General features: G+C 44.6%; 1 protein-coding gene across 13 annotated transcripts in view; it reads right to left on the bottom strand.

Annotated features, from left to right (window-relative positions):
- Positions 1-23,577, bottom strand: part of LOC137375917 (kelch-like protein 3) — a 193,687-nt gene that overhangs the window by 50,300 nt on the left and 119,810 nt on the right. For 12 of the 13 annotated variants that reach the window (XM_068043599.1, XM_068043612.1, XM_068043604.1 and 9 more), the window contains 2 exons: positions 22,081-22,197; positions 17,813-17,962 (listed from right to left, as the gene is read on the bottom strand). The exons of the other annotated variant lie outside the window; for it this stretch is intronic. In XM_068043599.1, the coding sequence (XP_067899700.1) occupies positions 17,813-17,962; positions 22,081-22,197 (267 nt within the window). The remainder of the gene's footprint in view (positions 1-17,812; positions 17,963-22,080; positions 22,198-23,577) is intronic. 13 annotated transcript variants of the gene reach the window in all.

Below are 23,577 nucleotides of genomic sequence, written 5' to 3'. Positions count from 1 at the left end.
CTTCTCCAATCTATCCACGTAACTGAAGTCCCCTCACTCCTTGAACCATTTTCATAAATCTTTTCTGCAGCCTCTCTAATGCTTTCCCATCCTTCCTAAAGTGTGGTGCCCAGAATTGGACACAATACTCCAGTTGAGGGCAAAATAGTGTTTTATAGAAGTTCACCATAACTTCCTTGCTTTTGTGATCTATGGGCTGGATTTTACCTTAGGCAGATGGGAATTCGCCACCGACGTAAAAGTCAGTGGCGAACCCGCTTCTGCCTAGCCCGGGGATCCGTCCCGCATTTTACGGGTCCCCGGGCTTTAATTGTTCCGAGGCAGGACTTCCACCTGCTTGAGGGAGGAAGTCCGGTCTCAGAGAGCTCAGAGTCAATCAGCGGGCCGGCAGCTCTTAGCCCCAGCAGCGGCACCGGAAGCGGTGGCGATTGCTGGGATTACAGCCCAGCCGACCAGATGGAGCCAGGAGACGAGGTAAGTTGGGCATGCCTCACCAGAGAGATTGGTCCTTCCCTGGTGAGGCTAGAGTGGTTGTTTGGGGAAACAGGGGGGCGTCTTGGATCCTGGGGGTGGGTTGGGAGGTGGGGACGGCCCTGAATCGGGCACCCTGTGCCCGACTGCCATGGCCACCACCCACCCCCAGCGCGTGGAAATGCCGGCAGCTATCGCTGTCCCCAGCACACCCGCTTGCCATGGGTAAAATACCCTTGGAGGCAGGCGAGGGCCCTTAAGTGGCAACTTAAGGGCCTTGATTGGCCTTGGGCGGGTGGGCCGTTTCCACCACCCCCCCACCCCGCCCGAACGCCTTAAAGTTGACCGGAGGCAGGTGTAGGGCGAGTAGGCCTCCCCGTGCCTCCCGCTCAATTTTATGCCACCCCCCACGCCACCAACCGACCCACTGGGGCGGCGTAAAATTCAGCTCTATGCCTCTATTTATGAAGCCATATGCCTTATTAATTGTTTTCTCAACCTGCTCTGCCACCTTCAATGATTTGTGCACATATGACTCCATGTCCCTTTGCTCCAGCACTCACTTTCGAATTGTAGCCTTTATGGTGAGAGGTTGGGAAGTGTTGGTGTCCAAAGAGACCTGGGTGTCCTTGTTCATGTGTCACTAAAAGCTAGTATGCAGGTGCAGTGAGCAATTAGGAAGGCAAATAATATGTTAGCCTTCATCACAAGGGGATTTGAGTACAGAAGTCAAGATGTCTTGCTGCAATTGAATAGAGCCTTGGTGAGACCGCACCTGGATAATTGTGTAATTGTTTTGTTCTCCATAGAGGTTCACCAGACTAATCCCTGAGATGGCAGGATTGTTTTGAGGAGAGACTGAGGAAATTGGGTCTGTGTTCTCTAGAGTTTTGAAGAATGAGAAGTGATCTCATTGAAACTAACAAAATTCTTACAGGGCATGACAGTGTGCATGTAGATAGGATGTTTCCCCTGGGTGGTGAGTTTCTATTCTGGATTTGATACTAGGGGACATAATCTCAGAATAAGGGGCAGGCCACTTAAGACTGAGATGAGGAGGAATTTCTTCACTCAGAGGATGGTGAATCTTTGGAATTCTCAACCCCAGAGGGCTGTGGAAGCTCAATCACTGAGCACGTTCAAGACAGAAATCGATGTCGATAGATTTCTGGAGACAAATGACATCAAGGATATGGAGATAGTGTGTGAAAGTGGCGTAGAAGTAGATGATCAGCCATGATCTAACTGAATGGTAGAGCAGGCTTGACAGACTGAATGGCCTGCTCCTGTTCCTATGTTTATTTCATATTGCCCCAAATGGTTTGTCCTACCAAAATGAATCACTTCACACTTCTCTGCATTAAATTTCATCTGCCACATATCTGCCCATTCCACCAGCCTGTATATATCCTCTTGAAGTATATCCTCCGCACAGCTCATAAGTAGGGCCCTTCCAAATTCACCATCAAATTTTACAAATTTCACAGTCACCGTATTTTAAGAATCGTTAATTTCACATATTTAAATTGTAAATTTCACTGTCGCAACAAACCATGAAAATGGTCTATTTAAAAGAAAAAAAAAGACATAGGAGGTTTCTGTTTTCAAATGGCATTTATTGTATACTCGAAAACCATTGTAAAACGCTGACTATAAACAGTTCACATCCTTTACTCACTGAAGACAGTGGCTGAATGCGAGCATGGAGCTACCTGCAACGGTCTCTTTCTTTATTCCCTGTCTCTGCGCTATGAACACCTATCTCTGTTTAGACACAGCTCTCTCTGCATCCCAATGATATAGGCACTGGAGATCAAGACGTAGAATCAGTCTGTGTAGAAACAGCAAGGAAAAGAAGACCCTGGTGGGAGTAATCTATAGATCCCTAAACAGTAGTTCCGCAGCGGGGCACAGTATAAACCAGGAAATACTGGGGGTTTGTAAGGAAGGTACGGCAATCATCATGGGGGATTTCAATATGCATATAGACTGAATTAATCATATTGGCAAGGGGAGCCTCGAGGGAGAGCGCATTGAATGTATTAGAGATTTCTTTTGGAGCAATATGTTGTGGAACCAACCAGGGAGCAGGCTATTCTAAATTTGGTATTGTGTAATGAGGTGGGATTAATTAATGATCTCATAATTGAGGATCCTCTCGGGAAGAGTGATCATAGCATGCTAGAATTTCAAATTCAGTTTGAAGGCGAGAAACTGGAGTCCCACACTAACATTCTGGAGTTAAACATAGGCATGAGGACAGACTTGGCCCTAGTGGACTGGGCAGGAAGACTGAAAGGTAGGACAGTTGATGAGCAGTGGCAGATGTTTAAGGAGATATTCAAATCCTCCCAACTAAAATATGTTCCAGAGAGGAAGAAAGATTGTAAGAGGGGGAAAAAACATCCATGGCTAAACAAGGAAGTTAAGGGCAACATAAAGACAAAAACTGAGGCATACTATATTGCAAAGGCCAGTGGCAGGCTGGAAGATTGGGAAACTTTTAAAGATCAACAAAGGGTTACTAAAAAAGTAATAAAAAGAGCAAAGGTAAATTATGAAAGAAAACTAGCGCAAAATATAAAAACAGATAGCAAAAGCTTCTCTAAGTATATAAAAGGGAAGAGAGTAGCTAAGGTGAATGCTGGTCCCTTGGAGGATGAGACTGGGGAGTTAAAGGTGGGGAACACAGAAATGACGGAGACACTAAATCAGCATTTTACCTCAGTTTTCACGCTGCAGGTCACTAGTACCATCCCAATAGTAACAAGTAATGCAGAGGTTATAGGAAGGGAGGAACTTAGAACAATCATCATCACTAGGGAAAAAGTGCTGAGCAAACTAGTGGAATTGAAGGCAAACAAGTCCCCAGGGCCTAATGGCCTACATCCTAGGGTCTTAAAGGAAGTGGCAGAGGAGATAGTGGATCCATTGGTTATAATATTCCAAAATTTCCTGGATGCAGGAAAGGTTCCAATGGATTGGAAAAATGCTAATATAATGCCCGTATTCAAAAAAGGAGGGAGGAAGAAAGTAGGAAATTATAGACAAGTTAGTTTAACATCTGTCATTGGGAAATTGTTAGAATCCATTATTAAGGAAGTAATAACAGGACATTTAGAAAGTCAAAACACAATCCATCAGAGACAACATGGTTTTATGAAGGGTAAATCGTGTTTGACTAATTTGCCGAGGTCTTTAAAGATGTAATAAGTAAAGTGGATAATGGGGATCCTGTAGATATAGTATATCTGGACTTCGAGAAGGTATTTGATAAGGTGCTACACAAAAGGTTAATACACAAGGTAAGATCACATGGGGTTAGGGGCAATTTATTAGCTTGGATAGAGGATTGGCTAACCAACAGAAAACAGAGTGTCGGGATAAATGGGTCCTTTTCTGGTTGGCAACATGTAACTAGTGGGGTGCCACAGGGTTCGGTCCTCGGGCCCCAACTATTTACAATCTATATTAATGACTTGGATGCAAGGATAGAAGGTACTATAGCCAAATTTGCAGATGACACCAAAATAGGTAGGATAGTAAGTTGCAATAAAGAAATAAGAAATTTACAAATGGATATGGATAGTTAGGTGAATGGGCCAAAATTTGGCAGATGGAGTTTAACGTGGATAAGTGTGAGGTTATCCATTTTGGTCGGAAGAATAGAAAGGCAAATTATTATCTAAATGGAGAGAAACTTCAGAGTGCTTCGGTACAGAGGGATCTGGGTGTCCTCGTGCATGAATCGCAGAAAACTAGTATGCAGGTGCAGCAGGTAATAAGGAAGGCAAATGGAATTTTGGCATTTATTGCTGAAGCAATAGAGTAGAAAAGTAGGGAAGTATTGCTGCAACTGTACAAGGCATTAGTGAGACCGTACCTAGAGTACTGTGTACAGTTTTGGTCCCCTTACTTGAGGAGAGATGTAGTTGCATTGGAGGCAGTTCAGAGGAGGTTCACTAGATTGATTCCAGAGATGAGGGGTTTGTCATATGAAGAGAGATTGAGCAGTTTAGGCCTTTACTCTCTCGAGTTTAGAAAAATGAGAGGAGATCTAATTGAGGTATATAAGATGATTAAGGGGATTGACAAAGTAGACGTAGAGAGGATGTTTCCTCTTGTGAGGCAATCTAGAATGAAAGGTCATAGTTTTAGGATAACGGGTAGCAGATTTAAAACAGAGATGAGGAGAAATTACTTCTCTCAAAGAGTCGTGAGTCTGTGGAATTCACTACCCCACAGTGAGGTGGATGCCGGGACATTGAGTAAATTTAAGGAGAAGATAGACAGATTTTTAATTAGTAAAGGGATGAAGGGTTATGGAGAACGGACAGGAAAGTGGAGTTGAGGCTGAGATGTGATCAGCCATGATTGTATTCAATGGCGGAGCAGGCTCGAGGGGCTGAATTGCCTACTCCTGCTCCTAGTTCTTATGTTTACAGAGTTTGTTGGAATAGCCCTCCCAATATGTAGCAAAAACCTTCGGTAGGTAGTCCTGTTGTGTTTTGCTTGCTTTTGGCAAGCAACGACCATTTTGCACATTATGTTGAATGAGTGCCTGCAGCTTTGGGTGATCAAGTTTTTCCAATGGTACGCTGGCGCTTGCAAAAGCACCCACAAGTTCCATTGTAAGCAACTAACAATTCTCTGAGCCCTCTGTTAACTTCTTAAAAAGAGATGAAATCGTTCCTTTTTTTTGCGCGTTTGTTTTCCAGCAGTGCGGTGTTGGATGCTGTCCTTCTGCTGCGATTGTTGCCCACCATGTGAGATCCAATGAAACATTACAACTTATATAAAACAGTACATCACCATCGGCATGCAGAATTTGGCTTCCAAACTCTTTCACTCAATATGCTGCAGTAATGGTTGTGGACGTTTTTGATTTGCTTATTCTGGCATTCTCACTTATCTGCTAAAACTTAAGACTGCTACTCTCAAAATTGCACCAGAAGCCCTCCTTCATCTATCAATCAGCGAGTTGAGCCTTGCGTCAATCAGTAAAATGTGTAATGTTTGCAACATGCCCAGCAATCAGCAAGTTCAGCCTTGTGTCAATGAGTGCAACGCGCGAAGATGGCAAAATAGCTAATTTCAAGGGGGCCCAAGATTTCACAGTGCGTGAGGCATCTTTCACGGCCGTCAATTTGGTAGGGCGTCACTCATAATACTTCCAGGTTTTGTGTCATTTGCAAATTTTGAAATCGTACCCCGTACACCAGGGTTATCCAACATAGAGCCCACAGGCCAGAATCTGGCCCGCCAAACGTTTCCATTCGGCCCACGGGGGTAAACTGTTCCCGGGGCCGTTCCTCATCCTCCCCATGACTGGAGATGGGAAATTTCCCTTTGTCAGTCCGACTTTTAAAATATTGCACTGCCAATTTCACAAGTGACATCTGTTGACTACGGGTATGGGGCTTTCCCAACAGACTTGGAGTTTTCAGGGTTCTGACATTTTTTTTTTAAATCCGCCGGGAAACCCCAAGTTACTGGGAAACCGCTCTTCCAGATGTCAGCAGCTGTCACCTGTGAAACTGACAGCACGATACTTTTTTAAAAAAAAGAACTGACTAACCTGTTCTCTGCAACTGTGAGAGGGGGACAGGGAGAGAGAGAGAGAGAGCGGGGGGGAAGAGAGAGAGCGGGGGGGAACGGAGAGAGAGCGGGGGGGAACGGAGAGAGAGCGGGGGGGGGAACAGAGAGAGCGGGGGGGGGAACAGAGAGAGCGGGGGGGGAACAGAGAGAGCGGGGGGGGAACAGAGAGAGCGGGGGGGGAACAGAGAGAGCGGGGGGGGAACAGAGAGAGCGGGGGGGGAACAGAGAGAGCGGGGGGGGAACAGAGAGAGCGGGGGGGGAACAGAGAGAGCGGGGGGGAACAGTGAGAGCGGGGGGGAACAGTGAGAGCGGGGGGAACAGAGAGAGCGGGGGGGAACAGAGAGAGCGGGGGGGAACAGAGAGAGCGGGGGGGAACAGAGAGAGCGGGGGGGAACAGAGAGAGCGGGGGGGAACAGAGAGAGCGGGGGGGAACAGAGAGAGCGGGGGGGAACAGAGAGAGCGGGGGGGAACAGAGAGAGCGGGGGGGAACAGAGAGAGCGGGGGGGAACAGAGAGAGCGGGGGGGAACAGAGAGAGCGGGGGGGAACAGAGAGAGCGGGGGGGAACAGAGAGAGCGGGGGGGAACAGAGAGAGCGGGGGGGAACAGAGAGAGCGGGGGGGAACAGAGAGAGCGGGGGGGAACAGAGAGAGCGGGGGGGAACAGAGAGAGCGGGGGGGAACAGAGAGAGCGGGGGGGAACAGAGAGAGCGGGGGGGAACAGAGAGAGCGGGGTGGAACAGAGAGAGCGGGGTGGAACAGAGAGAGCGGGGTGGAACAGAGAGAGCGGGGTGGAACAGAGAGAGTGGGGGGGCGGGGACAGAAAGAGTAGGGGGACAGAGAAAGCAGGGGGAACAGTGGAGACACGGGAGTGGAGCCGGGGGGGGGCGGAGAGAAGTGATAAGTGATACAGAGAGAGGGGTGGAGAGGGAAAGAGAGGGGGGAGAAAGAGACAGATGAAGAGAAGCAGAGAGGGGGAGAGAGCGAGAGAGAGACCGGGGGGGGGGGGGGAAGAGAGTAAAAGAGTCATATACTTAAGGCACAGAAGGAGGCCATTCTGTCCATTGAACCGATATCGGCTCTCCATGGAGTTTTGCAGTCAGTCCTGCTCCCTGGCTCAAGCCCTGTAGCCCAGTGTCTATTTATCTCAGGTGGTCATCCAACTTCCTCTTCAAGTCATTGATCGTCTCCATTTCCACCACCCTTGTGGGCAGCGAGTTCCCGGCCATTACCACCCCCACTGTGTAAAAAAGTGCTTCCTCATATTTCCCCTGCACCTTTTGCACAAAACTTTCATTTTGTGTCCCCTTGCCCGAGAGGGGATGGGGGAGGGAAGAGAGATCGAGACACACACACACACAAAGCGCAGGAAGGGGGGGGGGGGGAAGAAGGGAGATCAAAGTCTCTCCTGACAGATGTAAATCTATCCAGAATACTCTGCATCGCTACGTCAAGTGTGCGGGCAGAGATTGATTTGACTTATGCAAGCAAAAACAATGCCAGGTAGGTCACTAAATCAGTTTCAATATAGTGACGAGAAAGTAAGTTAATAAATTAGTCTTCTCATTTAAATCTCCTTCACAAAAATGCACAGTTGTTCTTGTTTTCATTGGTAAGATAGATTTTTAATGCCTTTATCTTTCAAAATTTGCTCACCGGCCCCCGGGCTACACAAAAATCATAATGCGGCCCTCTGCCCGAAAAGTTCGGACAACCCTGCTTTACACCCAAGTCTAGGTCATTAATATAGATATAGAAAAGAAGTGGTCCTGCAGACAGACAGACAGACCTGCATTTATATAGCACTGTTCACCACCACCGTACATCTCAAAGCGCTTTAAAGCAAATGAAGCACTTTTCAAGTGTAGTCACTGTTGTGATGTACTCACTAGATTGCTTTGCATGGTGCGGGCATGGACACGAAGGGCCGAATGGTCGATTTCTATGCCGTGAAAGACTCTATGACTCTAATGTAGGAAATGAGGCAGTCAATTCTGCACACAGCAAACTCCCACCAACAGCAATATGATCATGACCAGATAATCTGTTGTTGTGATGTTGATTGAGGGATAAATATTGGCCAGGACACCGGGCATAAATCACCTGCTCTTCTTCAAAATAGTGCCATGGGACCTTTAACATCCACCGAACATAAAAACATACAAATTAGCAGCAGAAGTAGGCCACTCAGCCCATCGGGTCTGCTCTGCCATTCAACAAGATCATGGCTGATCTGATTGTAACCTCAACTCCACATTCCTGCCTACCACAAATAACCTTTCACCCCCCCTTGCTCATCAATAATCTATCTACCTCTGCCTTAAAAATAAACAAAGACTCTGCTTCCACTGCCTTTTGAGGAAGTGTATTCCAAAGTCTCACGACCCACTGAGAGAAAAATATTCTCCTCATCTCTGTCTTAAATGAGCGACCCCTGATTTTGAAAACAGAGACATCCTAAGCTCTAGATTCTCCCATAAGAGGAACCATCCTTTCCACATCCACCCTGTCAAGACCCTTCAGGATCTTATATGTTTTAATCAAGTCACCTCTTACTCTTCTAAACTCCAGTGGATACAAGCCTAGCCTGTCTAACCTTTCTTAAGACAACCCACCCATTCCAGGTATTAGTCTAGTAAACCTTCTCTGAACTGCTTCCAATGCATTTACATCCTTCCTTAAATAAGGAGACCACTACTGTACACAGTACTCCAGATGTGGTCTCACCAATGCCCTGTATAACTGAAGCATAACCTCCAATTGTATTCAATTCCCTTCGCAATAAACGATAACATTCTGTTAGCTTTCCTAATTACTTACTGTATCTGCATACTAACCATTTGCAATTCATGCACTAGGACACCCAGAACCCTCTGCATCTCAGAACTCTGCAATCTCTCACCATTTAGATAATATACTTCTTTTTTATTCTTCTGCCAAAATGGACAATTTCACATTTTCCCACATTATACTCCATTTGCTCGATCTCTGCCCACTCACTTAACCTATCTACATCCCTTTGCAGCCTCCTTATGTCCTCTTCACAACTTACTTTCCTACCTATCTTTGTCTCATCAGCAAATTTGGTAACCATACCTTCGGTCCCTTCATCCAAGTCATTTCTCCAAATGGTAAAAAGTTGAGGCCCCAGCAATGATCCTTGTGGCACACCACTCGTTACATCTTGCCAACCAAACAATGACCCATTTATGTCTACTCTCTGTTTCCTGTTAGCTAGGCAATCTTCTATCCATGATAATATGTTACTCCCTACACCATGAGCTTTTATTTTCTGAAATAACCTTTGATATGGCACCTTATCAAATGCCTTCTGGAAATCTAAGTACAGTACATCCACCAATTCCCCATTATTCACAGCACATGCTACTTCTTCAAAGAACTCCAATAAATTGGTTAAACACGATTTCCCTTTCACAAAACCATGCTGACTCTGCCTGATTATCTTGAATTTTTCTAAGTGCCCTACTGTAACGTCTTAAATAATTGCTTCTAACATTTTCCCATGACAGATGTTAAGCTAAGTGGCCTGTAATTTCCTGCTTTCCATCGCCCTCCCTTTCTGAATAAAGGAGTTACATTCACTATTTCCCAATCTAATAAAACCTTCCCCAAATCTAGGGAATTTTGGAAAAATAAAAGCAACGCATCAACTATTTCACTAGCCACTTCTTCTAAGACCCTGGGATGAAGTCCATCAGGATCCGGAGACTCGTCAGCCTGCAGCTCCAACAATTTGCTCAGTCCCACTTCCCTGGTGATTATAATTTTCCTGAGTTGCTCGCTCCCTTCCACTTCCTGATTTACAGCTATTTCTGGGACGTTACTTGTATCCTCTATAGTGAAGACCGATGCAAAATACCGTCCAGGATTATCAGGTTACTGAAAGTTACTAACCAACGTACTAATTGTTAAACTCCAGCTATTATAAACTAACAACTAACTTATTATCATTAACTAACATTTAGCTTTATTAGAACTCTTTGTAGTATGGTAAAGTCGAAACACTTAGGAAATAGGACACAGTATAGACAAGATGTCAAGGCAGAGGGATTCTGGGAGATTGTGTCAAGTTTTACAATGCTTACTTGCTGTACAAGAGTGAGACCTTGAGAGCAGACAGTGTAAACAGCTTCTGTGTAGATTTGCCTTGTAAGGAGATAAGGAACCTCGAAATGTAAAAGCGAGATAAAGTAGTCAACACAAAGGGGTACTACTTGCACAAATCTGAAAGGTTAGCAACCATCACAAAACGATCTTTGGTTGGTTAAGAAAGGCATCTTTTGATACATAGCTAATCACTGATTGGGAGAGGGGAGGGTTAATTGGAACGCTGCCAGGATAAAAGTCCTGTCTTTGATACTGTATGGCAGAGAAGAACAACAAGAGACGAGAGAGAGATAGAGCTAGAGAAAGAGACTGACAAGGGAAACCTGAAGACCAAAAGCTACAAAAGAAACTAGTCGTGCACTCTGCCATCCAGTCTCTAATACGGCTATTATCTGTGTTAGACTGTTAATTACTGCCTGAGTTTGTGACTATGGTTTATCTGAAAACTTAACAAACTTAACCCTACCTTTATCCCAATAAAGTTGATTCATAACAAGCTTTGTGCTGCCAAGTCTGTTCCCACCTTAGAAGAGGGTATAAAACACCCCTATCTTATCAAATCTTACAACCTGTTCAATTCAACTGCCACCTCCTTACTTTCCCTTATTAATTCCCCAGATTCACTTTCTATAGGACCAACGCGCACTTTGTTAACTCTATTCTTTTTAAAATATCGATAGAAACTCTTACTATATATCTTTATATTTCTCGCCAGCTTTCTCTTGTACTCTAATTTTTCCTCCTTTTTAATCTTTTAGTCATGCTTTGCTGTTTTTTATATTCTGTCCAATCTTCTGATCTGCCACACATCTTTGCACAATGATATGCTTTTACTTTAAGTTTACTTTAACTTTTTTTTAGTTAACCACAGATACTACTCTCTGTTTCCAGTCACTCAACCAACTTTAGAGTCATTTACAGCAGAGAAGGAGGCCATTTGGCCTATCAAGTCTATGCTGGCTCTCCACACAGCATTCCAGTAAGTCCCACTCCCCTGCTCGATCCCCGTAGCCCTGCAAGTCTATTTCTTTCAAGTACCCATCCAATTTCATTTTGAAATAATTGATTGTCTCCGCTTCCACCACCCTTATAGGCAGAGTGTTCCAGGTCATTACCACTCGCTGCGTAAAAAAGTTCTTCCTCACTTTTCCCCTGCATCTCTTGCCCAAAACCTTCAATTTGTGTCCCCTAGTCCTTATATAATCAGTTAACGGGAACAGCTTTTCCTTGTGTAACTTATCTAAGCCTGTCATAATCCTGTACACCTCTAACAAATCTCCCCTCAAACTCCTTTGCTCCAGGGAGAACAACCCCAGCTTTTCTAAAATAACCTTGTAACTAAAATCCCCCATCCCTGGAACCATTCTGGTAAATCTCCTCTGCACTCTCTCAAGGGCCCTCACATCCTTCTTAAAATTGGTGGCTCGAACTGGACACCAGTCTAACCAAAGCTTTATACAGGTTCAGCGTAACTTCCTTGCTTTGGTACTCTATGTCTCTATTTATGCAGTCCAAGATCCCATATGCTTTGCTAACCACTCTCTCAATATGCCCAGCCACCTTCAAAGATCGATGCACATGCAACCCCCAGTTCCCTCTGTTCCTGCACACGCTTTAGAACTTCACCAGTAAATCTATACTGCCTCACCCCATCTCTTCTGCCAAAATGCATCACCTCACACTTCTCTGTATTAAATTCCATCTGTCTCTTGTCTGCCCATTCTGATAGCCTATAATGTTGAAGATGGTTCGTTTCATCCTCCAGTTTGGTATCATTGGCAAATTTTGAAATTCTACTCTGTATTCCAAGATCCAAGTCATTTATATATAGCAAAAAATGCAGTGGTCCTAGCACTGACCCTTGGGGAACACCACTGTCTGTCATCCTCCAGTCTGAAAAGCAAACATTTACCTCCACTCGCTGTTTTCTGTGGGTTCTCCAACCAGTATTCAGTTCTGAGGAGATAGATGGCTCATCTGTGGAGTGCAGCCAGAGCCAGGTCCTTGGCACCACGGGTGGCTCAGCTGCACAGCGGAGTACAAGGAAGACAGGAAGAGCCATAGTGATAGGTGATTCGATAGTTACGGAAGTAGATAGGTGTTTCTACGTCCGCAAACGTGATTTCAGGATGGTGTGTTGCCACCCTGGTGCCAGGGTCAAGGATGCCACTGAGAGACTGCAGTTGTGGTCCACATCAGAACCGACGACATGGGCAGAATGAGGGATGTGGTCCTGCAGTCAGAATTTAGGCAGCTAGTTAGAAAATTAGTAAGCAGGACCTCAAAAGTAGTCATCTTCGGATTACTCCCAGTGCCAAGCGCAAGTGAGTACAGGATTAGGAGGGTAAGACAGATGAATGCGTGGCTAGAAAGTTGGTGCAAGAGGGAGGGCTTTAGATTCTTGGGACATTGGGACCGGTTCTGGGAGAGATGGCCTGTTCAGGCCAGACGGGTTGCACCTGAGCAGAGTCGGAACTGAGTTCCTTGCCGGACGTTTTGCTCGTGCGATTGGGGAGGGTATTGACAAATAAGACAAAGGAATACACAATAAATGATAGGATACTGAAGAGTTCAGCAACCTTGGAGTGCATGTTCATAGATTCCCCAAAGGTAGCAGGACAGTTGGAAAAGGTGGTCAATAACGCATACAGGATACTTTCCTTTATTGGCTGAGGCCTACATTTTAAAAGCAGGAAGGTTATGCTAGAACTTTTTAGACCGCAGCTAGAGTACTGCATACAGTTCTGGTCACTGCATTACAGGAAGGATGTGATCACACTCGGGAGAGTACAGAGGAGATTTACGAGGATGGTGCCAGGAATGGAGAATTTTAGTTGAGGAAAGATTGGATGGGCTGGCATTCTTTTCTTTGCAACAGAGGTCCGGGGAGATAAAACGAGGTGTATAAAATTACAGTGGATAGGAAGGATTTGTTTCCATTAGCAGAGAGGTTAATAACCAGGGGGCATAGATTTAAGTAATTGGTAGAAGGATGAGGGAGGAGTTGAAGAGTAATGTTTTCACCCAAAGGGTGCTGGCGGTCTGAAACTCATTGCCTGACAGGGTGGTAGAGGAGGAAACTGTCCGGCACTTGAAGTGTTGTAACCCACAGGACTATGCACCAAGAGCTGGAAGGTTGGATTAGGCAGGATAGCTCTTTTTCTGCTGGCATGGATATGATGGAATGAATGGCCTCCTTCTATGCTGTAAACCTTTCTATGGTTCGAGAAGCTTTGGGAAGAGGGGCTTTGCAGAAGCTAGTAAATGTAAAAGTATAAATGTACATGTAAATGTTCAGTGTTGATTTTGTGGTGAGGCTTGTCCAAGTTTGATTATTGAAGAGGAATATTAAGTGCTCTGGATGCAACATGTTCAGTGTGTTGCTGCTACATCAGAGTTGAGCAGACTGTTGCAAGTAGTTCTTACTGTTCAAAGAGCATATACCCATGTCAAAAACATTTGTTCTGTGTTCAGAAGGTTCAAAACTCCTGTCAAAAATCAGCATCCACAAGGACTTCTCACAGGGAAGCAAACTGAATTGTGAAATGTGATCCTGAAAGACTAATAAAAATCCTGAAATCCAATGAAGCAGTGTCCTTGGTCCTTTTCTGTTCGCATGTAACTTTTTTTTGAAGTTATCAGCTTTTTGGGGAGGGGCTATATCAACATTTCCATGTTTTGTCAGTTGGATGTATGCAAGACCATCAGTATCACGATAACTGAGTGTTATACAGTGCACAGTGCCAAAATAGGGTACTGTAACTTCAGTATATACTCACTACAGGACACAGATGTAGCTACAGGGAAACAATTCTGATTATACCCTCCTACCACGGAGCCATGCTCACTGGAAGCAAGTACTGCAACTCGCCAAGCTTACTTCAACAGCAACTCCCAGTCCCATAACACAAACTGCCAAGAAAGTCATGAACAGCAATATTATGGAAACATCATCAGCTGCTAGCTACCTTCCAAGTGACTTGGGCAGATACTGCCGTTTCTTCATCGTAACTAGTCATAATTCTCAAATTTCATACTTGATACCATTGTGGGAATACCATCAAATGGCCGCAGTTCAAGAAGGCCCACCACCATCTTCTCAGAGCAACTAGGTATGGGTAATAAATAGAACATAATATAGAACATAGAACAGTACAGCACAGTACAGGCCCTTCGGCCCACGATGTTGTGCCGAACCTTTAACCTACTCTAAGATCAAACTAACTACCTACCCTTCATTCTACTATCATCCATGTACCTATCCAAGAGTCGCTTAAATGCCCCTAATGTATCTGCTTCTACTACCACCGCTGGCAGCGCATTCCACGCACCCACCACTCTCTGTGTAAAGAACCTACCTCTGACATCTCCCCGAAACCTTCCTCCAATCACCTTAAAATTATGCCCCCTGGTGATAGCCCTTCCCACCCTGGGAAAAAGTCTCTGGCTATCCACTCTATCTATGCCTCTCATCAGCTTGTACCCCTCTATCAAGTCACCTCTCATCCTTCTTCGCTCCAATGAGAAAAGCCCTAGCTCCCTCAATCTTTCTTCGTAGGACATGCCCTCCAGTCCAGGCAGCATCCTGGTAAATCTCCTCTGCACCCTCTCTAAAGCTTCCACATCCTTTCTATAATGAGGCGACCAGAACTAAACACAATATTCCAAGTGTGGTCGAACCAGGGCCTTATAGAGCTGCAGCATAACCTCGCGGCTCTTAAACTCAATCCCCCTGTTAATGAAAGCCAACACACCATACGCCTTCTTAACAACCCTATCAACTTGGGTGACAACTTTGAGCGATCTATGGACATGGACCCCAAGATCCCTCTGTTCCTCCACACTACCAAGAATCCTGTCTTTAAGCCTGTATTCCGCATTCAAATTCGACCTTCCAAAATGAATCACTTCACACTTTTCCAGGTTGAACTCCATCTGCCACTTCTCAGCCCAGCTCTTCATCCTGTCAATGTCCCGTTGCAACCTACAACAGTCTTCCACACTATCCACAACTCCAGCAACCTTCGTGTCATCGGCAAACTTGCTAACCCAGCCTTCCACATCCTCATCCAAGTCATTTATAAAAATCACAAAGAGCAGAGGTCCCAGAACAGATCCTTGTGGTACACCACTGGTCACCGAGCTCCATGCTGAATACTTTCTACCACCCTCTGACTTCTATGGGCCAGCCAATTTTGTATCCAGACAGCCACCTTTCCCTGTATCCCATGCCTCCTTACTTTCTGAATGAGCCTACCGTGTGCAACCTTATCAAACGCCTTGCTAAAATCCATATACACCACATCCACTGCTCTTCCATAATCAATGTGTTTTGACACATCTTCAAAGAATTCAATAAGGCTTGTGAGGCATGACCTGCCCCTCACAAAGCCATGCTGACTCTCTAATCAAACCATGCTTTTCCAAATAATCATAAATCCTGTCTCTCAGAATCCTCTCCAATAATTTGCCCACTACCGACGTAAGACTGACTGGTCTATAATTCCCAGGGTTATCCCTATTCCCTTTCTTGAAGAAGGGAACAACATTTGCCACCCTCCAATCATCCGGTACTACTCCAGTGGGCAGTGAAGACGCAAAGATCATCGCCAAAGGCGCAACAATCTCTTCCCTCGCTTCCCTAATATCCTTGGGTATATCCCGTCTGGCTCCGGGGACTTATCTGTCCTCATATCATTCAAAATTTCCAGCACATCCTCTCTCTTAACCTCAACCTGTTCGAGCATATCAGCCTGTTCCACGTTGTCCTCACAAACGACCAGGTCCCTCTCACTACTGAATACTGAAGCAAAGCATTCATTTAGGACCTCCCCTACCTCCTCCGACTCCAGGCACAAGTTCCCTCCACTATCCCTGATCGGCCCTACCCTCACTCTGGCCATCCTCTTGTTCCTCACATAAGTGTAGAACACCTTGGGATTTTCCTTAATCCTACCCGCCAAGACTTTTTCATGTCCCCTTCTAGCTCTCCTAAGTCCATTCTTCAGTTCCTTCCTGGCTACCTTGTAACCCTCTAGAGCCCTGTCTGATCCTTGCTTCCTCAACCTTAAGTAAGCTTCCTTCTTCCTCTTGACTAGCTGTTCCACATCTCTTGTCATCCAAGGTTCCTTCACCCTACCATCCCTTCCCTGCCTCATCGGGACAAACCTATCCAGCAGTCGCAGCAAGTGCTCCCTAAACAACCTCCACATTTCTGTCGTGCATTTCCCTGAGAACATCTGTTCCCAATTTATGCTCCCCAGTTCCTGCCTAATAGCATTGTAATTCCCCCTCCCTCAATTAAATATTTTCCCATCTCGTCTGCTCCTGTCCCTCTCCATGACTATAGTAAAGGTCAGGGAGTTGTGATCACTATCACCGAAATGCTCTCCCACCGAGAGATCTGCCAGCTGCCTGGTTCGTTGCCAAGCACCAAATCCAATATAGCCTCCCCTCTAGTCGGCCTATCTACATATTGAGTCAGGAAACCTTCCTGGACACACCTGACAAAAACTGCTCCATCCGAACTATTTGCACTAAGGAGGTTCCAATCAATATTAGGGAAGTTGAAGTCACCCATGACAACAACCCTGTTACTTCTGCACCTTTCCAAAATCTGCCTCCCAATCTGTTCCTCCATGTCTCTGTTGCTATTGGGGGGTCTATAGAAAACTCCCAACAAAGTGACTGCTCCTTTCCTGTTTCTGACTTCCACCCATAATGACTCAGTAGACAAACCCTCCTCGACGACCTCCCTTTCTGCAGCTGTGATACTATCCCTGATTAGCAATGCCACTCCCCCACTTCTTTTACCTCCCTCCCTATTCCTTTTGAAACTTCTAAACCCCGGAACATCCAACATCCATTCCTGCCCCTGTGATATCCACGTCTCCGTAATGGCCACAACATCGTAGCTCCAAGTACTGATCCATGCTCTAAGTTCATCACCCTTATTCCTGACACTTCTTGCGTTAAAATAGACACACTTCAACCCATCATACTGGCTGCAACTTTGCCCTGTCAACTGTCTAACCTACCTCACAGACTCTCTGCACTCGGTATCTGCCTGTTCAACAGCTGCCCCATCCACTGATCCGTAGCTCCGGTTCCCATCCCCCTGCTGGCTTGTTAGCACCACCCACATTCCAAGAGCAAATGAGAACAATACCCCAGTATCCCTATAACTGACAGTGCTATACTATAAATGGTACAATGTCTCCAGTCGCACTAGTTGACAATGTCTTTATCCCGGTGTACAATAAAACACTGTTTATCTCTTTCTGCTTAAATTGGAAGGGTATTTTTCTAATTGCACATTCCAGCATGAAGTCTTGCCTGCTAGGCTTGCATAAACCTGAAACTAAAAACATGAAATCCAAAATTTCTCGCTAAGCGCTGCCGGTCAATGTGGCTCCATGCCAAGAATGTGCCAGCAGAAAATTTTCCATAGCTACTTCTCACCAATCTTAGTTCAGTGTAGGATGTTAGTTTTATACTATGTTAGCAGCCTTATTAGTCTGCGTTCATACCTGTAGAGGACACATTCGCAAAACTACTCGTCAGGAAAAGAATACTGACAGCTGTTTTTATTTCAAACTGAAAAACATTTTCTTTCCTACCTTGGGTAGGCTGATTGGTGTTCTTGGTCTTGTGCGTGCTGTCTTTATTGCAGCCCGTTGATCAAGAGGAAGTAAATGGTATTTCATGGCTTCAATTAGGAAATCTTTGCATGTATTATTGTTCTTTATCAGAGCCTCTTCTTCTACAGTCTGCATACAGCGAGGATACAGGCATGTAAGTCACATCAGCAACGGATAGCAACAAATATGCCTTGACATTTAGCTATTACAAATGCTGCCTCACAAGGCTACCATCCCTCATTTAAAATAAATTGTAATCTGCCAGATTTAGCAAAAAATGTCCTTTAACACCGCACACCCCTAATCCTAAATCTAAAACTGAAAGCAAAAGAAAAACATAATTTTTGTACATTGATTGCATCACATTATGTCCTGCAGTAATTGGGATCAAATCAAATTTGGTTAAATGAGAAAAGAGGAGTTTGATATTTTGAAGTTGACACCAAAATAAAGGTGACACAATACTGATTCCAGCAACTGATTACAATATTTGCAATGCACACTAATGTAAATAAAATGATACGTCATCAAATTCCTCCCTGCTAACCTGGAAAGGATAAACAGTAAAAGTAACAGCTGTCTTAGAAGGTACTCTAAGAATATTAAAATTACCTCATACAAGGGGCTGAATTTTACTCACTCTCCAGCGCGGGCATCACGGCGGGGGCGGAGGGGGGCATAAAATTCATCCGGGAGAGGTCGCCACAACCCCTGACGGCAAGAAGGCCCCACCACATTTTATAGGCGATGGCAAGGCCTCGGTGCAACCACCAACCACCATCCCCCCCACCCCCCAATCCCTCCCCGCTGCTCGGCGGCAGGGCTTTCATTTCAATATGTTATTAAAGTTTAATACATGCAAATAAACTTACCTGGTCCCAATGGCCGTCCCACGTCGATATTCCAGCCACCAGCCAGAACACCCGCGCCTTCGGATGTCCACACCGACATCTGAGGCGTGACACTGGTGGGGAGGGGAGAGCAGTGAAATTCTCAGGGTAGTGGGCGGGAAGCAGTGAAAACTGATTCAACCGGCTGAGGGAATGGTGGGAAGGAGTTGAAGGGCAAAGAGTGAAAAGTTTGGGGTTGAAAGGTCAGCACCGGCAAAACATTTTTTTTTTGGGGTGGGGGGGGCACGAGGAGCGGGAAATAAATATATTGTTTGATCATTGAGGAGGAGGGTGGAAGAAGAGCTTTGATGTTCAATTTACTGTTCTAATTGAAATTTAATGTGCTGGTCTCTAAAATTTTACATCAGCTGTCAAGGCTTAAAGCCCTTTAAAAATGGCGTCAGCACCTGCATGGTGGCGCCAGACGCCGTTGCCGTGGAAGGATCAGCCACTCCCTCTACGTCATCGGGGGCGGCTGTTCCGCCCCCTCCATTTAGATGAGCCCCCGTGTGAAATATCGCAGGGACTCAGTAGCGCACAAGTCACACGTGCGCCGCGCCTTCTACAAAGCTCGCCCTCCAAGATCATTCACGTTGTCAACTGAGAAAGATTTGTTACCTAAAGAAAAATAACCCCTGACCTTATCAATTAGCTTGCCGGCATGGATTCCATGGGCCAAATGTCCTCCTTAAGTGCTGTAATCACTCTGAGTCTATGAGTGAATTCTACTGCTATAGAAATGTATTTAAAAACAAAAATATTTTGATTAAGTTTGAAATATTCTTGAATGAATGAGAATTAAGTATTTTCATTGTTGATTTTTTTTAATACTAGGCACACTTGTTCATGGCTGTAGCGAGTTTGATTTGGTGTAAATGGATTTTAGCAAGGCTTTTGACAAGGTTCCACATGGCAGACTGGTCAGAAAAGTAAAAGCCCATGGGATCCAAGGGAAAGCGGCAAGTTGGATCTGAAATAGGCACAGTGACAGGAAGCAAAGGGTAATGGCCGATGGGTGTTTTTGTGGCTGGAAAACTGTTTCCAGTGGGGTTCTGCAGGGCTCAGGACTGGGTCCCTTGCTTTTCGTGGTATATATCAACAGTTTCGAATTAAATGTAGGGGGCTTAATTAAGAAGTTTGCAAATGATATAAAAATTGCCCATGTGGTTGATAGTGAGAAAAAAGCTGTAGACAGCAGCAAGATATCAATGGGCTGGTCAGGCGAGCAGAACAGTAGCAAATGAAATTCAATCCAGAGAAGTGTGAGATAATGCATTTGGAGAGGGCAAACAAGGCAAGGGAAGGGAATAAATAATAAATGGTCGGATACTGAGATGTGTAGAGAAACAGAAGAACCATGGAGTGCAGGTCCACTGATCCCGAAAGATAGCAGAACAGGTAGGTAAGGTGGTCATGAAGCATACAGGATACCTGACTTTATTGGCCAAGGCTGAGGCATAGGGTACCAGAGCAGGAAAGTTATGTTAGAACTGTATAAAACACTAGTTAGGCCACAACTAGAGTACTGTGTTCAGTTCACCGCATTACAGGAAGAATGTGATCACACTAGAGGGTACAGAGGTGATTTATGAGGATGTTGCCAGGAATGGAGAATTTTAGCTATGAGGAAAGATTGGAGAGTTTGGAGTTGTTTTCTTTATAACAGAGGAGGCTGAGGGGAGATATAATTGAGGCATATAAAATTATGAGGGGTCTGGATAGAGCGGATAGGAAAGACCCATTTCCATTAGCAAATAGGTCAATAACCGGGGCACAGATTTAAAGCAATTGATAGAAGGATTAGAGGAGAGTTGAGAAGACATTTTTTTCACCCAAAGGGTGGTGGGGAACCCACTGTGTAAAAAGTATGGTAGAGGTAGATACCCTCATTGCATTTGAAGAATACTTGGAAATGCACTTGAAGTGCCATAACCTACAGGGCTATGGACCAAGAGCTGGAAAGTGGGATTAAGTTGTTTAGCTCTTTGTTGTCCGACATAGACATGATGGGCCAAATGGACTCCTCCTATGCCGTAGGTTTTCTATGTTTCGATTATAGTTTATTTTAAATGATAAAAGATATCCCTGTTTTTTAAAATAAATTCTCTGAAAAAGAAAGTTGTCAGGAAAACCCTAAACGGGACATATTAATTTCATTGGTTGGCAACTTACCTTAGACTTTTAATGGGAAAAAACCCGACAAGTAACTTTTGAAAAAACTAGTAGCCAAGATGGCCACTGCCATTTACATGTGAAATACCAGGAAATTGGACCGGAGACAAAAAGTCCAACAAGCCCAATGGTTTGCTCTAAGTGAATGAATTACTTAGAATGGCTTCATTAGCACTGCAGTCAAGGCCATCCCCACCCATTGACTTTGAAAGAGACAACCCCCTCCAAGTGTGAATGGACATCCTGGGGCATGTAGAACCTTGAATTTCATTAGAAACAAGGGGACTGAGAAGAACCATGTGACCACCGGTTCATCTCTGAAGAAACAAGCAGTAACAGAATGGACAGCAGCTCAGAAGGCTGCTGCTCCCCTGTCTCTCTCTCTTTCCTTTCTCTCCCCCCAGAAAACATCAAGGGGAAAAAATGTCTGTAAGGGGAGTGGAGGGGATGGGACCCTCCAAGCCTACAGACTGCTACAACCAGCGATAAGGGGAAGAGAGACAACTGCAATTCTGCCTTCAAGCAACTCTGAGCAAAGCAGGTCAACCAAAGTGCACTTTGAGCAGCAAGGACTTCAAGAATACAGCTTCAGCCGATGACTACTGGATTTACAGACTGTATTTAAGTTCCATTTATTCTGGATTTTAATCCAACCACCAAATCTATTTTCCCTCCTGTAATCTACTTGTGTGTGTGATTCTCAGGTGAATGATGTGTGACTGTGTAACTATTTGCAGTATTTTTAAATCGGGTTAGAGTGTTAAGTATAATAAGCTTACCTCTTTCTTGTTTAAACTCAAGAAAACCTGTCCGATTGGTTCTTTCGCAATCACAGTAAAGGAAAAAGGTAAAACACTCACAGACGCACAAGGTGGTAAGCACAACTACTGTTTAAAAGGAATAAACCCTGTTGCGGTCAGATAAGAGGAAGGGGCAAGAGTGGAGCTTGAGACTCCCACCTCACCTGGCCATAACAAAGTCATCAAGTATTTCACATTTGATAGAACTTTGTTCCTTTTCAACTTAAAATTAATATTTTTTGGCTACACTTCTATTTTTGTTTGATAGCAACAATATGTTTTTTTTTAATTTAGCAATGAAATACTTTCCTGACTATAAAAAAAAAGTCATCTTGACAGGCTCTGACCCTACATCTTTACTCCACAAGCGAGCACTACTGCTAACCTGTACAAGATAGTCCCGTGGAAGCAGAGGAAGACGGACATTTTCCATTAGTTTTGCCATGTGGTCCAGGCGAGCTTCTTTGTCATACTTTATCCAAGAGATAACTGCTTCAAATACCTGCCGGCAAGAAAGAAGCACGTGGAAGTCTAAATGAACTGAAATGATCATTAGTAATCTAAAACCAAATCTATGTTCTCTATTCTTGCTCAAAACTTGTACTTGCAGCCTTCAGTCTAAATCAAAGTTAAATAGCCTTTTTTTTCAAACTTGCACTTCACCTAGAATGTCCTAGCAGTTATGCCAGTACCATGCCCACCATTGAACGCTTGTTGGTTCGCCAAAGTGGATGTGAAGAAGGGAACAAGAGCAGTAAGCATTTGGCAGGGTGGGGGGAGAATCAGCATTTGCCCCAACCCTCAAAACTCACTCAGGAGAGGTCCCAAACAGTGGCTGACGTTTGTTGATACCGAGGGTGGATACCCTCCAAAAGTTAAAAATGCTGTTATCAGAAGCCCTTTAAGAATGAAAAACTAAATTTTGAGCCCATGATTTTCAGGACTCCAGGCCTCAATCCCAATGTTTTCCCCAAGGTCGAGCCCCATTTCTGCAGTTGATAGTAAGGTATAACCTGGCAAGACCAGGTGTACCTCTCCCAATGTCAAACCGGATCTGGACTGAAGACTGGTAAGTGTAAACTCCCAACATTGGGAGTCCTACCCTTGTCCCTCCCCTTTACATAGATGCCAATAGGGCAAGAGACTCCAATTCCATTACGCCCACAATATACAAGAAAATATGCTTACTTGCGTGAGCCTATCTTTCTAACTTAGTCCCCCAAGTCCTAGAATCATTCTACTCAGCCTTCCCTTTCTAATGCATCCATAATCCTTTGAGTAGGGTGACCAAAACTAAGCACCATATTTACCATTGTTTTGTATAATGTCAATAAAGAATTGTTTTAACAGTGGTTCAATGCCTTCCAGGTGTACCCAACTACTTTGTTTGTCTTATTAATAATTGCCTCACATTGACCAGATACTTTTAGAGTAGAATCAATGATCACTCCCAAGTTCTTTTCAGCCCCAACTTTCAAATTGACCTGGATTTTGCAGTAGTAACGACGGTGAAACTGTCAGCATTTACTGTCATTACTCCTCTGAAACTGACAGCAACTTCTGGAGACCACACATAAGCACTTACAGGCTGAAGTCCAAAAGTTACTGTCAGTGATTCTACGCTTCTCCATAGGGTGCGCTGTTGAAATTCCTGCAGACTGCAATCAATTAGAAATCATTGAATTGATGAGAACTTCCACTTTTGCGCTTAGTCTCACTGTAAAAACCCTCAAGAAAGTTACACTTGTTGAATGAGGTGTAAGTGGGTTTTTAATGGCATACTAAGTTTGTAATTACTGAACAACCTCTCTGCCTGTGAAAAACTAATTTTACATTTCTGGAATGTTAAATTTCTCCATGATAAAAAAATTCTGCACATTAA

The sequence above is a fragment of the Heterodontus francisci genome, chromosome 12 (assembly GCF_036365525.1).
Source record: "Heterodontus francisci isolate sHetFra1 chromosome 12, sHetFra1.hap1, whole genome shotgun sequence".
In the NCBI taxonomy this organism is placed as follows: Eukaryota; Metazoa; Chordata; class Chondrichthyes; order Heterodontiformes; family Heterodontidae; genus Heterodontus; species Heterodontus francisci.
The sequence above is the reverse complement of the archived record's forward strand: the minus strand, read 5'-3'. Positions and strand labels throughout refer to the sequence as shown.